The sequence below is a fragment of the Marmota marmota genome, unplaced genomic scaffold, assembly GCF_001458135.2.
Source record: "Marmota marmota marmota unplaced genomic scaffold, marMar, whole genome shotgun sequence".
Lineage (NCBI taxonomy): Eukaryota > Metazoa > Chordata > Mammalia > Rodentia > Sciuridae > Marmota > Marmota marmota.
This window is the reverse complement of record NW_026000076.1, coordinates 7809866-7826052: the sequence shown is the minus strand read 5'-3', so window position 1 is coordinate 7826052 and position 16187 is coordinate 7809866. Positions and strand designations below refer to the sequence as shown.

The following is a 16187-nucleotide window of genomic DNA, read 5'->3' as shown; positions in this document are numbered from 1 at the left end:
TCATTTATCATTGCTCAAAATTAGATAACAGTTCAAACAGCCATGGGATTTCTAAAAATCTAAAATAGTAAATAATAAAATAAAACACATGAAAACCATATGAGTGAATAAACCATACAATAGATTCACTGACTTGACATTATTTTCCTTTCACAGAATAACCTTCTTAAGAAAAATTTAAAAATGAAAACTTATATTAGTCCTGTCAAAATTCAATCAAAATCCAATTGGTAACTACACAGTTATTTCTAAGTATAAATTTTTGAATTTCAATCAGCTTATTAAAGCAAAGCTACAGTAAAAAGCATTTTTCAAGATGTTACAATATAATGGTCAAATCTTTATCTTTCATTGCACAAAAAAAATCAACAAAATTGATCTCATTTAAGATACAAAAATCTGAACAATTATGAACTACTTTTCAAAAATATAAAGCACAAAAAATACAAATAAAAAACATGCTTTGTGACTAGCTATCTTTATACTTTATTCTGTATTAATAAGAAGCATTATTTTTTTGTTTGTTTTAGAAAATGCCATCAAATATTCCCAGAAAAGACTTCATTTCCTCAGCTTCATCATCAGGATGATACCTACTGGATAAAAAAAGCAAATGCAAAAATAACTATTTCTGTAAGACAATTTAAAAAAAATACACAATAAATAATACAATACTAACAGAACATATAAACTTGATTGCTGTGAGGTTAATATGTCAAATAAACTTCAGTATGTATAACCTTGCAAGAAACTTGTGGGTAAAAAAATTAGACTTTGTAAACTATAAAAGGACCAAATATCAGACATAATTTATTTAAATATATTGGAAAGTAATGTCATTTAATGAAAGTATAAACATACATGTAAACTTTGACACCTGCAGTTTCTCTTTAAAAAATGGCCAGAAGATTTAACCTGACAATTTCCCCTCCCTCCCTTCCTCCTTCTTTCTACCCTCCCTCCTTCTTCCCACCCTTTCTTCTTTCTTCCCTACCCCCCCTTCCTTCCTCTCTCCCTCTTTCTTTTTTTTTGTACTGGGGATTGACCCCAGGGGTGCTTATTTTTTATTTTGAGACTGGGTTTCACTAAGTTCTTAGTGTCTCACTAAGTTGCTGAGGCTGACCTTCAACTTGGGATCCTTCTGTCTTACAGACTTCTGAGTTACTGAGATTATGGGCATATGCCACCACCCCTGGCTGTGACTTTTTTCATTGAACCTGTTGAATTGTGAAATAACTGTATAGCTCAAATACAACTGAACTTCTTAAAAATTAGCTGATTTCATTTGTATTTCTCAAATGATGCTACACTTTATACAAAAAAGCTATATTTGAATCAGTAAAAATAAGTTTATGAACTCAATATAGTTTCAAAAATTAGAATATTTGATGCTGTGAAATATCTTAAAAGAGCTTAGCTCACTACAGGTCTAAAATTTCAATGTCTTTAATATGTTTAGGTTCTGGTCTTTAAAATGAATCAAGGAAAAAGGAAAGCCGAATTTCTTTGTAAGATGTCTTTACTGACATAATCATGAATATATTAAGAGTTCTTACCTGGAATCAACTTCCTTTATGGATTCACTGTTTCTAAAAAAAAAATCTACTTTCTTGGAATTTGAAAAATTTGATATATTTTTGAAGTGAGTAAAGGACAGTTTCTCAATCTCTGGTGACAAACATTGCTTTTTTCTTTCCTGTAAATGGTCCTATATTTCGATGTAAAAAAATTGCAATCAATGAAAGTTTAAGTATTTAGGCAAAATTTATAGGAAAAACAAAGAAGTGCTTTTGCTTACAATATTTGCATTTCCAGCTTGTTGAGATAATTGTGTCATGGAGGATATATCAAACTTGGACATAGCAGAATTTGACAAACAAATGGCTGGCTTCTCATGTGACGAAACAAAACTAAAAATTAAAATTAATTATTTGTAAAATATGGCAAATGGGAAAAACAAACCATTTTAATTTGCATTAATAGTGATTCTTTGGGGAGTACTATTTATCATATTTATCACAAAAAATTGATGCTGTTTCTTATACTCAAGGAGAACTTGGTGTATTTCCTTTCATTTAGACCATATCATAATTTATATATTCCAAATTTGATAATAGTACTATTTTTAAGGGGCTATAGAAATAATCGTTCAACAATGTTTTAAAAATTTAGTCTTATGCTTAACTGTCCATCATCTGAAATTCTGTTTTGACAACAGCACTTTGAGAAACACACCTCTAACATTAAGAGGGTTAAATTCACCAATACCATATATCTTCTCTGACACCTAATGACTTGATCCTCATCTCCAATTATGTCTCAAGAAAATATAAAGTTGTAAGAATAACAAACCAAAGTTTTTTAACACTTGCCTGTTTGACATTTCTCTTTGGAATTTGCTCTTTGACTGTTGGAAAGGTAGCTTACTTCCCCTGATACTTGAAATCAAAGTGTTTTCAGCCCCTATATAAAGAGATAATAGTTTCAAATAAAATGCCAGTAAAGGGCTGAATGAAGTTTTTCACAAGTTCTATCAGGGAGCTGTCCAACAGATATGATCTGGTTAATAAAGGAATGACTAATTCTTTACAATATCAAATTTAATTTGCATAAAGTGAGGGCATAAAAGATAAAGGAGTAAAATTATAAAACAAAGGTTAGCTTATTAGTTACTATGTTAAAAGGTCTTCAAACCACCATTTATTTATTTATTTTTTAAATTCAGATAAATGATCAAGTTGAGATTCATTCAATATTTTCAATGGTCTTCATGTGATCATTTAGAAGTGCTCCACAAATGGGGGTAAGTAGCATTTATTGATTTTCCCAGTGTTAAATCTATGCCTTCATAGAATTAGGCTACATCAAAGGATTAGCACGTTGCCTATTAACTTGCAGAACACAATAACATTTAATTGTGAGAAAGAGACTGCTAGTTGACATAGAAAATGATACATACTGATCTGATATAATAAAAAATTTTCAGGCCTATTTTGTGAAGGTGAGCAAATCCTTGTCTTTCTGAGAAAAGCGTTTACTTTTTAGGGTAATTCTTAGGATCCTAAAACAACATTTCCACGGCTAATTGCTTCTCTTAGAAATATATATGTATATTTTTAAAAAGAGCATACATTGGTATATATTAAAAATCAACAAACTATAATTTTAGGAATAAGAGTCTGTACTCAGAAGGCTGAAGGACTGATTTCCTTCTGTCAACCCTTATGGGTAAGAGTATCTCCATTTGTTATCTTGTCAAACACTTGACATGACTTTCAATTTCTGTTTCAGTGAAATGGAGTAACTGCCTGTAACTCAAAGAACTACATCTCATTATTTTGGGTTTGTATATTATTTAAATATAATTGCCCACACAGGAGAAACAAATCCTTTCTTTTGTACTTATTTATATCTAAAGTCAATATTTTGATTAGAAATAAAAGGTTTTTTTTTTTTTTTGCAAGCTGATGAATACTTTCAAAAATAGAATACTTTTGTCCTTCACAAAAAGTAGCAAACCATGTGTGATCTTAGAATGGAGAGCAGGACACTCTGTATTATAAAGAAAAATTCAATCAACAGTCTGAATTTGAATAGTGTCTTTAACCAGAGAGAGGGGAGCAACAAAATAGAAAAAGTTCATTTGCTATATCACCATTGTGAAGTAACCTTGACCTCTGTTCTTAGTAGGTTAATGGTAAAATGCTTTTTATGGAAGGGTCACTTTTTCAGTTTTGCTAAAAATTATATTACTGAATCAAAACTAATTAAATAAGCACACATAAAAAGGTGAAGAAAATTACTCCTTGGAGCTAAAATGAAAAACATTCAAAAGAATTACTAATGAAATTACTTCATGCTAAAATACAAATTTACCTGGTGTCTTTATATTCTTAGTATCAACCGAAAAGTTAGTAACTTCTATTAAGTTTTCATCATCAAAATCATCCCAAACTTCATTTCCCAATTCAAAGTTCACATTCAAAACCTCTGAAAATGGGGAATTACTTTTATCCGTATCTATCAAATTTTGGTTTCCAGATATATTAAGATTTCTGTTGAACGTCATTGTTTGAGGGTCTTTCTCCTTTGAAGTTGTAGAATAGTTCCAGCTAAAAAAATCTGTTATGTATATATATAAAAGAGTATAATTACTTTTAAAGATTAAACATCATTTTATACTGATATATCAAACACATCTTTCAATTACTAAGTAGAGTTTTCGAGCAGCAGTTTCCAAAAGCATTGTGTCAAGCATTGTTGAATATTATATTCAGTCAATTCTATTTACCGTATTACAAGTACTGATAGTTGCGCTATATTTTTCATTAGATTTTAAAAGACAGAATTAATTTTTCATCTTAATTCCTAGGTAAAAATGATTCTACTGTAATTGGCTTCCAGCTCTTTACAAATTAATTTTGAATATTGTTATGACATACATTTGTCCAAAATACATATTTTTCTGCTGCTAAAAAATCCTCAGTATTTTCATTGTTTATAGCCTGGGTTTAGAAACAGACTACCTGTGTGAAAATTCTACTTTTTTTATTTGTATGACTTTAGAGAAGCAATTCAAATTCCCTGAGCCTAGTTTTCTCCCCTGAAAAAGGAAAAAATAATAGCACCTATTTTAAAAAATTGTTGTGAAGACTAAATCCCTTTACTTAAACACTTTTGCATAGATGTATACTAATATATATTTAATAACTGCCTCTCATAAGAGTATGCACATGTATATATACATAACTTTACCCTAAACTTTATAGATGTATATTACATAATTTACAAAAAATATTATATACAGTATGCTTAATTGTAAATTCCATATAATAATAATACTAATAATTATTATTATTTTAAACCCGAGTTCGAAGTAGGCTCCGTCTTTTTTTTTTAAAGAGAGAGAGAGAGAGAGAAATCTTTTTTTAATATTTATTTTTTTTTAGTTTTCGGCGGACACAAATCTTTGTTTGTATGTGGTGCTGAGGATCGAACCTGGGCTGCACGCATGCCAGGCCAGCGTGCTACCGCTTGAGCCACATCCCCAGCCCCCATATAATTATTTGATTCTCACTAAATGTTTTCATTCAATTTTGCCACTCTTCTATCTATAGCCAACCTATGGTTGCAATTGACAAATCAGTAAAGTTCTCTCATAAATGTTGCTTAATATTTTTGTTGACTTTAGCAAGATAAAAGTAAAATAAAGACATATGTTGGGACTTCACTCATCCATCATTGATTAAGTAACTTTTTTTTTCTGAATTAAACAGTAGTTTTCAAATACTAAAAGAATATTCCCTTAATTTTTTGTGTTATTTTCAATGTAATGATTCTACAACATACTGTTAAGTTTAATCTTCACTATTGTCTCTTAAATTTAAACAACAAACCAATAAGTCAAATCCTGATAGGCAGTATTTTTTTATTCCAATAGTAAAACTTTTCTCACCATAACTGATTTTAAGCTACTTGTGATATTACTGATGAGAAGTTGGGAAGAAATGTACAGTAGCACCCCATTATACATTATTTACACCATATAGATAACAGCCTCAAGAATACAGATAATAGTAAAATGTAGTAGAATAATGAGGAAGTGATGAATTTTGAGCATTTTTGCTTTTGTTTTTAACATAATTTATTTGAAATTTCATATAATTAAAATTATAATAATAAATGAAAATTCCAATCATATTTCATAAGCTTGTGCCAGTACACCACTGGGTCATTTTACTTTAAATATCCCCCCATCCTTAGTTGGGAACACTTTGTATATCTGTAACCCAGAGACTTGAAAGGTTGAGGCAGGAGGATCACAAATTTGAGGTCAGCCTGGGCAACTTAACAAGACTCCATGTCAAAAGAGAAAAGAAAAAAAAAAAGATGGGACTATAGCTCAATGATCGTGGGTGGTGCACCACTGGGTTCAATCCCCAGTACTGTAAATAAATAAGTAAGTTAATAAATAAATAATCTCTGCCCTCTTATTCACCTATTCAAATCCTACTTTACTCTTCAACTATACCTACAATTATAGTTCACATTACTCTACTTATATAAGTTGATCCATACACACAATGTACTAAAAATGGAAGTAGATACAAAGTATAATGGGAAGGTAGAAGAAAGAGCAATGAGAGTCAAAAAGACTCCTCAAGGTGAAAATAGATGAAAGAAAAGTAGTAGGATTCTAAGCTTGATAGAGCTGTGATTATGAAGAAAGGCAAGATACATATGAAGGGACAATAGCATGTGAAAGACATAGGATGAGAGACCAAAGAAGATGGGAACTATAAGTTTTCAGGATTTTTGGAGCACACAGCACAAGGAGAAGGCAGACCCAGTTGAGACTGCACAGGGAGGTAAATGCCAGGTCATGTTGAAGTTTATTTGTCACGTTAAGGAAATGTGAAGATGTTTTAGCAACAGGTTTACTTAATTGAGATGCTTATTTGATCACTCGAATGGTTATGTATTAGAGGATAGACTAGAAAAAGAGAGAAAGTTAATTGAAATAAATGAAAAACAATGAATGCTTGAGCTAGAGTATTAGTAAAAAGATAGAAGAGGGAAGAATTGATATGAGAAATGTGTAGAAGGCAAAATAATTAGGATTTGGTGATTAGTTACATGTGGAATGAGATATGTATGACAATTATTTTCTGTCTTTAGCAGCTTAAATAAGCAGAGGGTTAAATCACAAGGTTAAGGAAAACAGAGAGTGAGGCAAAAAGAAGATAGAAGGAAGGACTTGGGGTGCTGCTATGTTAACTTTTAGGCAGACATCTCCAGGAAGGTGATTATATAGAATGAGTTATATCTCGATGGGAGATACAGATTAAAAAAATCATCAGAATATAGTTAAGTGATTTAAGACATAGGCTTAGGTGATAATGTCTAGAAGTTTTGAAGTGAGAAGTGAGAGGAATGAAAAAGAAAAAAAAATCTTTGCAACATCAATAGGAAGAAAAGCTCAAACGATCTGAGAAGTAGGAGAAAAATTAATAGAATGATTTAATTGAAACCAAAGGAGAAACTTGTGAAAGGAAGGAAAGACTAGAAAATCAAAAGTGTCAAATACTACAAAAGGCCTGGCATAGTGGCACACATCTGTAGTCCCAGCACTTGGGAGTTGGAAGTGGGATGATCATTTGACCTCAGGAGTTTGACATAAGCCTGGGAACACAGATAGATTTTGTTTCTAAACAAAAACAAAAACAAAAAACCTGACTGAGGTCCAAAAGAGAATAAGTTGAAAAAAAGTTCACTGAATTCAGTACTTAGGAGGTCATTAAATGACCGGAGTAAAAGCCATTTCAAAGTAATGATAGAACCCAAATTTTAATGAATGAAACATGATAAGGCTGTAAGAAAATAAGCATGCTAACAGTAAAATGCTATTTCAAGAATTTTTGTTTGGATGAAAAAGCAAGAGATAGAGGTTATAGAGACTCTAGGATTCTGCTTTTGTCTGGCATGCTTGTTTTCATAAAAGTACCTCTATTTTCCTTTGGATAAACAAGCCTTCACCATTCCATGTGATCCTGGGAAGGCCATCATTCAAGGTGGCCTGCTTTCGCTGGGGCCACAGAGATAAAATGACTCCCCACCCCAGGCCATAGGAATTAATGAAGAATAAACATGGGACTCAAAGGAGGATAGTCAAGATTAATTCAGGTCTGAGTTCAAAACTAACATGGAAGAGTAACTTTTTCTACTGAATATGCTAACCTGGGAAGATTTAAATTAGGGACTACCTGCCATGTGAAAAAGCTCATTCAACAAATAAAGCCAATCAGTAACCAAGCATAACTAAAAGACTGAGAGAAAGCCAGAGGCAATGATGAGACCACTGGAGATTAAAGCTTGGATTAATGCTTGGACAATTACCTTTTTGTGTGTTTAACTCACTTTTATAGAATTTTTATCACTTATAATCAAAAAGGTCATGACAAGCTAGGTGAAGATCTAGAGATGAAGAAGAAAGAAATTTAAGCTTATGCATATGTTAGAGAAAAAAGACAATAGAGAAGGAAGAATGAAAATATAGGAAAGAGGAGAGGATTAATTGGTTTTATAAAGTCCCAGAGAGGATAGCATTTGATAAGATTAAGAAAACTTGGAAGAGACAGACAAATTTATGGACACATATAACCTACCAAAATTGAACCAAGAGGATATAATACAAAAATATAAATAGATTAATAACAAGTAATGAAATTGAAAAATAAAAAGTTTCCCAACAAAGAAAAGTCCACACATGGATGGGTTCACAGCTGAATTTAATCAGACTTTTAAAGAGAAACTAACATCAATGTCTTTCAAACTGATCTACAAAATAGAAAGGGAAGGAACCCTTCCAAACTTTTTCTTGGAAGTCAGTATTACCCTGCTACCAAAATCTGATGAGTATACAACAATAGCAAAAGAAAATTATAGACCAAATCCCTGAATGAGCAGAGATGCAAAAATCCTCAACAAAATTCTTTCAAATAAGATTCAACAGTACATTAAAAAACATTATAAACCATGATCAAGCTGGTATGGAAGGATGGTTCAAGATATACAAATTAATAAATGTAACACAACACATAGAGTCAAAGATTAAAAACCACATGATCACAGCAATAGGTGCAGAAAAACTCTTGACAAAATTCAATATTCCTTTATGATAAAATCTCTGAATAACTTAGGTATAGAAGAATCATAACTCAACATAATAAAGGTTACATATGACAAACCCATAGCCAATATCATACTTAATCGGAAAAAAACCTGAAAGCATTTCCTCTAAGATCAGGGCATCTGCTCTCACCACTCTTAGTCAATATAGTACTAGAAATTCTACCCAGAGCAATGAGGCAAGAGAAAAATAGAAGGCATGTAAACAGGAAAAGAAGGATTCAAATTATCCCTCTTTGTAAAAGATATGATTCTACATATAGAAATTACTTAGAACTCCATCAAAAGACTTTTAGAACTGATAAATTCAGTAAGATAGCAGGACATAAAATATACAAAATCAGTTGCTTTACTATATATCAATAATGAACTCTATGAGAAAGAAATGAGGAAAGCAATCACATTCACAATACCCACTACACATAAAATACCAGGAGTAAACCCAACTAAGTAAGGAAGAAAACTGCAAAACACTGAAGAAAGAAACTGAATACAGCACTAGGAGGTAGAAAGACCTCCCATATTCATAGATTGGAGAATTAATATTATTAAAATGGCCATACTACCCAAAGTGATCTGTAGATTCAATGAAATCCCCATTGAAATACCAGTGACATTTTTCACAGAACTAGGAAAAAAAAAACAACCCTGGAATTCATAAGGAAATGCAAAAGACCCTGAATAGCCAAAGCAATCCTGAGCAAACAGCAATAATACTAGAGGCATCACAAAACATACTACATAATAACAGTAACAAAAATAGCATGGTGTTGGCATAAAACAGACCTAAAGACAACGGATAGATAGGAAGCTCAGAAATAGCTGGGTCAAATGGTGGTTCCATTTCAATTTTCCAAGAAATCTCCATACTGCTTTCCATATTGGTTGCACCAATTTGCAGTCCCACCAGCAATGTATGAGTGTGCCTTTTTCCCCACATCCTCACCAACACTTATTGTTGTTTGTCTTCATAATAGCTGTCATTCTGACTGGAGTAAGATGAAATCTTAGAGTGGTTTTGATTTGCATTTCTCTAATTGCTAGTGATGATGAAGATTTTTTCATGCATTTGTTGATTGATTATATATCATCTTCTGAGAAGTGTCTGTTTAGGTCTTTGGCTCATTTATTGATTGGATTATTTGTTTTTTTTTTTTTTGGTGTTTAGCTTTTTGAGTTCTTTATATACCCTAGAGATTAGTGCTCTATCTGATGTGTGAAGGATAAAGATTTGCTCCTAAGATGTAGGCTCTCTATTCACCTCACAGTTTGTTTCTTTTGCTGAGAAGAAACTTTTAAGTTTGAATCCAACCCACTTATTAATTCTTGATTTTAATTCTTGCACCACAGGAGTCTTATTAAAAAAGTTGGGGCCTAATCCCACATGATGGAAATTAGGACCTACTTTTTCTTCTATTAGATGCAAGGTCTCAGGTTTTATTCCTTAGTCTTCGATCCATTTAGAGTTGAGTTTTGTGCATGGTGAGAGACAGGGGTTTAATTTCATTTTGTTGCATATGGATTTCCAGTTTTCCCAGCACCATTTGTTGAAGAGGCTATCTTTTCTCCAATGTATATTCTTGGCACCTTTGTCTAATATAAGATAGTTGTAGTTTTGTGGGTTAGTCTCTGTGTCCTCTATTCTGTACCATTGGTCTACCAGTCTACTTTGGTGCCAATACCATGCTGTTTTTGTTACTATTGCTCTGTAGTATAGTTTAAGGTCTGGTATAGTGATGCCTCCTGCTTCACTCTTCCTGCTAAGAATTGCTTTAGCTATTCTGGGTCTCTTTCTATCCCTCTTCTTGGTCTATACCCAAAGGACTTAAAAACAGCATACTACAGGGACACAGTCCCATCAATGTTTATAGCTGCACAATTAACAATAGCTAAACTGTGGAATCAACCTAGATGCCCTTCAATAGGTGAATGGATACAAAAAATGTAGCATATATACACAATGGAATATTAATCAGTAATAAAAGAGAATAAAATCATGGCATTTTCAGGTAAATCGACAGAGTTAGAGAAGATAATGCTAAGCGAAGTTGACCAATTCCCAAAAAACAAATGCCAAATGTTTTCTCTGATATAAGGTGACTGATTCATAGTGGGATAGGGAGAAGGAGCATGGGAGGAATAGATGAACTCTAAATAGGGCAGAGGGGTTGGAGGGGGAGGAAAGAGGAATGGGGTTATTAATGATGGTGGAATGTGATGGTCATTATTATCCAAAGTACAGGTATAAAGACACGAATTGGTGTGAATATACTTTGTATACAATCAGAGATATAAAAAATTATGCTCTATATGTGTAATAAGAATTATAATGCATTCCACTGTCATATATAAATAAAAAAAAATTAAAAAAAGAAAGCCCAGAAATAAATTCATGCACCTTCACCAACTGACTCCTTTATATAAAGGTGTCAAAAGCAAGCGTTGGAAGGAGAGTCTCTTCAACAAGTTGGGAAAACTGAATAATCAAATGTAGAAGGTTGAAATTTGATGCCTATCTCGCACCCTGAAGAAACAACAACTCAAGACTTTAATAAAATACCAAAATCTTTAAAACTACTAGAAGAAAATACAGGAGAAACACTTCAAGGTATTGGCACAAGCAATGATTTCCTCCCTTAGCCCAGGAAACAAAAGCCAGAATTACCAATTGGGATTACATAAAATTCAAGTTTCTGCACAGCAAAGGAAACAAAACAGTGAAGAGACAATCTACTTAATGGGAGAGAATTTTTGCCAGCCATTCATCAGACAGAGGATTGATTTCCAGAATATAAAAAGAACTCAAAAAACTTAACAAAAGCCAAATAATCTAATTAATAAATGGGCAATTGAACTGATTAGACACTTCACAAAAGAGAAAGTACAAATAGCCAATAAATATATGAAAAAATGTTCAATATCTTTAGTCACCAGGGAAAGCAAATCACAACTACATTGATATTCTACCTTAACTCAGAATAGCTACTATCAAAAACAAACAAACAAAAAACAATAAACAAACAAAAAGTAACAAATGTTGGTGAGGTTGTGGAGAAAAAGGAACCCTAACTATTGATGGGAAACAAATTAGTTCAGTCTCTATAGAAAATAGTGTGACAGTTCCTCAAAAAACTAAAAATAGAGCTACCATATGATCCAGCTACACCATTCTGGGTATATACATCTGAAGGAAATGAAGTCAACATGCAAAAGAGATTCTTGCACACCCATGTTTATTTTGCCATTTTTCACAATAGCCCAGATATAAAATCAGCCTGGATATGTATCAACAGATGAGTGGACAAAGAAAACACCACACACACACACACACACACACACACACACACACACACATACATATACATATATGGATAGATAGATAATGGAATATTATTCAGCTAAAAAAAGAATAAAATGTTGCCATTTGCAGAAATATGGATAGAACTAAGACAAAACGTTAAGCAAAATAAGCCAGACCACATAAAGACAAGTAATACATATTTTTTCTCATATAAGGAGACTAAAAAAAGAGATGACTTGAAAGTAAAAGAGGTGGATGGTGGGGCAGGATTACATAGGAGAAGGGAGAGTGGACATGATCAAATCTTAATATACACATGTATGGAAATGCCTCAGTGAAACCCATCAATTTGTACAATTAATGTGTTGAGAATTACAATAAAAGAAGTTTGCAAGAGGAGAAATAAACCTTGAATTGAAGAAAAGATAATTCATCTTTCCAGACAAACAGAGGATTAAGGATAGGTTCAGAGACAGATAAATAACATAGTTAGAGTGAAAGTTGAATAGGATGGCGGAAAGCTGAAAGAGTTCATACACTATAGGTTCAATTTTCAATTCTCCACTGATATCTAAAAGCCAATTTCGTTTTCTAGAAATGGCACTGGACTGGGAATCAAGAGATATGGAATGTATTTCTGGCCCTGCCATTAATTAGCTATGTGATTTTGGGCAAGCCATTTAATCTCTCAGAGTCTTGGCTTCTTTCACTGTAAAATGAGAAATTGCACAAAGGTCCTTTCCAATTTAAATTTTATGATTCAACACAGGTTTCTCATATAATTTCTAACATTTTTTTCTCTTCTGAAATTGGAATACAGATAGTAAAAATTGCCATATTTTTCTTAAAACATTCTCAAAAGTAGTATTTGAATATATTTGAAATATGTTTTGCTAACAAAGACTAATGTATCAAAAGTATAATAAACATGCTCAATTACTATTCTAAATAGTTCAAAATATTATTCTAAGAGCTTTATATAAGTTATTTCATTTAATTCTAAAATTTCTAAAACATACTCAGATGAGGGAATTGAGACAAAGTGGTTAAATATACTATAAGGGGCCACAGTAAATGACATAATTAGAACTTGAACCTAAACAGACTGTTTCAGATCCTGTGAGCTTAACTTCTATACTATATGACTCCTTACTTTAAAAACAAAGAGAAAAATAAAAAAAGTAAAAGAAAATATGAAAAGTGGCCCACTCAGTAAAACTGGAAAATGGTTATTATTGGGGGTTAAAGTATCTTAGATGGAACTTTCATATCATGATATAAATTTGATTTGGGATGGTGGTAGGAAAGAAATAATAAACCTATGTAAATACAACATAAAATAAAGTAGAGGGCCTGGGTACTGTAGCATATACTTGTAATCCCAGCAGCTTGGGAGGCTGGGGCAGGAGGATCACAATTTTGAGGCCAGCCTCAGAACTTAGCGAGGCCCTGAGGAACTTGGTTAAGACCTTGTCTCAAAGTTAAAAAAATAAAAATAAAAAAAGGGCTGGGGATGTGGCTCAGTGGTAAAGTACCCCTGGTTCAATCCCAGTACCAAAAAAGAAAAAAAAGAAAGAAAGGAAGTAAAAAGAGGAAAAGATAAGATAAACTGCAGAGAAAAAGGCAGGGAGTAGAGTTGTAGTACAGGAAGAAATAAGTCATAGAGCTATAGATTGAAGTAAGATAAAAATAAAAGGGCTGAAAATTTTAAACCTCCTATCCATTTTCTAATAATATCTGGCTCTCTCCCTCCTTCCCTCCTTTATTTCTTTCTTCCTTCCCTTCCTCTCATCTTCCATATTGGGTCTAATTACCACCATGTCATAAGAGGTTCCAGTCTTTGCCTCCCTAAGGTGTCTTCCTTCCTCCCTCCCTCCCTGCCTTCCTTCCTTCTTTCTGTCCAACCCAGGGCCTCACACATGCTACATAAGCACTCTATCACTGAGCTACATTTTTAGGCCTCCTAAAATGACTAAAGAAAGTATAAAGTGACAGCAACAAAGGAAAGAGTGGGAATAGAAGTCAATGTTAAACATGAAATTATTTTCAGAAAACATCAAGCTTACCATTTTATTTACATTAACATACAGCCACTTGAACAAACAACTCAATGGATAGGATTATTTCTCATACATTTTAATAGTTTTATAGTTAATGGCATGATCAAAGGAAATAATGCTCTTCATAGTAGGAAGCAGACTAATAATAAGCCAGGCATAGTGCTGAAGAATTTATATGCATTATCTCATATTATCATAGAAACCATAAGAATCACAGGTTAAGAACTGAAGAGGTATTAATGGTTTGCCCATTTCAATCCTGTCATTTTAAAGGTACCAATAAGGTCCAAAGAGGTTAAGTAGTTTCCCCAAGGTCACAGCTATTTTGTAAAACTGAACTAATTTTTTAAACATAAAGTTATTTTAAATAATTCTAAAATACATGAAAGTAATAATTTAACATTTTAATCCTATATTTATCCAAGAATCCCCTATTTTCTCTCAGATTATCATTAAATTAGGCAACACCATGTAGGAAAGATATATATATATATGCATCACAGTCATATCTAGTACATAAAGTTCAGAAATCAATGAACACACACATATGTGTGTGTATATATATATATATATATATATATATATATATATATATACTTTTCTAAATCCATGACTATCTGAATTAACAAACTCAAGAACTTAAAATTGGTTAAAAGACCCAAGGAAAAAAAATGCTGCTTAGTTAAAAGTCAAAATAATTGTAGGTGTTGGTTTTTCAATAATATTACTTGTCAATCTAAAGTAATGACAAATCATATTCCCTCTCAGATCAGCATCACCAATAATTTACTTTTGTCTTGATATTCAGATGGCTCTTGTTGAACTTTTCCATGGATTTCATGCTGATCACATTGCTCCATTACAGGCAATTCAGGTATGTTTAAATATTCTGACCTTTATAAAGGTAGAAAAAACAGTAAAAATGTAAAAGTAAATATTAAAAAGAACCTAGACTTAAAAAACTAGTTACTTATAACAAAGGAAAAACCCATGGTTTATCAACTCGGTACTTCAATGATAAAATATATTCAGACTAGGTAGCAAAGGGTAAAAACAGATGTTCAATGGAAGAGACCAACATTTAGTCCTCTTTACATGCTCCCAATAGATATTGCTATCATTGTACAATCTTTAAACAAATCTATTGCTAATGCTATTTACAGTTAGATAACAAAAGCTGAAATCTTTAGAAGCAGTTCTGAATTTAGTATTCTGATGGTTAGTTCTTGTTCTGTACTGATTGTTGAATAAATTGAATGTCATCCCTATATCTAGAATGCTCTTGTCTGAATGGAAAATTACATGTGCTATTGGTTTCTAGGCATCATGATAGAGGAACACTGAATTATCACCTGAGGTCCTTGGCTTACTTATTGGGAATACGAAGTTTGGATTTTTTCATCAATAAGAAGAGATAAAAATACCTTATTTTATAAGCCAGGTTGTTGTTAAGGTCAAGAGAGATAATGCACAAAAGTGAAATTTTAAAATTACAAAATATTTTATAAATTTGAGGTATATTAATATAGAATGAGCACCTGAATAGAAAGATAAGACTTTGTATACCAATATGGTTTATCTTTTTAAAGCACAGTATATTCCTGTCACTTAAATTAAGAAGGCAAAGAACCTGAAGTAGTTTCCTAGGAAAGAGACAATTCAATGAATATTAAAGTATTCTGTAAATGTAGAGTTCTAATTAAATTTAGGGTATGAAAGATAATGAAACCCTTATGATATTATTGCTTCATTATAGAACTAAATGATTACTGTGAATAGTAACTAGTGATCACCTTTTTCTGAACAAGTAGTTATCTGAAGGAAAAGAGAATTTAAGATGAATATTTTATCTTAGATATTAACATTATATTTGTACCTTGATAAACTAGGAAGGGAAGGTTTGGGAGTAAAACCAAACCCTTTAAGGTCCACACTTTGAGATTTATTCATCTGTACCTAATGAAAAAAAATTATGAGTTCAACTATCAGTTTTACATGAAGACCTTTTAATAAATGAGTCAAATGGCACATCACAGTCATATCTAGTATATAAACAGAAATCAATGAACTAGAAACAACTCAGACTAGTTCTCAGCTCAAATATTTCTCAGATCATTCATATATATATGAATATATAT

At 32.1% G+C, this 16187-nt stretch overlaps 1 protein-coding gene across 1 annotated transcript in view; it reads right to left on the bottom strand.

Moving 5' to 3' along the window:
• Positions 1-380: 380 nt before the first annotated feature.
• Hfm1 (helicase for meiosis 1) overlaps positions 381-16187 on the bottom strand; it is a 94559-nt gene continuing 78752 nt past the window's right edge. The window contains exons 32-38 of the mRNA XM_048814471.1: positions 15926-16005; positions 14840-14943; positions 3877-4122; positions 2373-2463; positions 1799-1910; positions 1557-1708; positions 381-596 (exon numbers count right to left, since the gene is read on the bottom strand). Of these exons, the coding sequence (XP_048670428.1) occupies positions 527-596; positions 1557-1708; positions 1799-1910; positions 2373-2463; positions 3877-4122; positions 14840-14943; positions 15926-16005 (855 nt within the window). The 3' untranslated portion in view covers positions 381-526. The remainder of the gene's footprint in view (positions 597-1556; positions 1709-1798; positions 1911-2372; positions 2464-3876; positions 4123-14839; positions 14944-15925; positions 16006-16187) is intronic.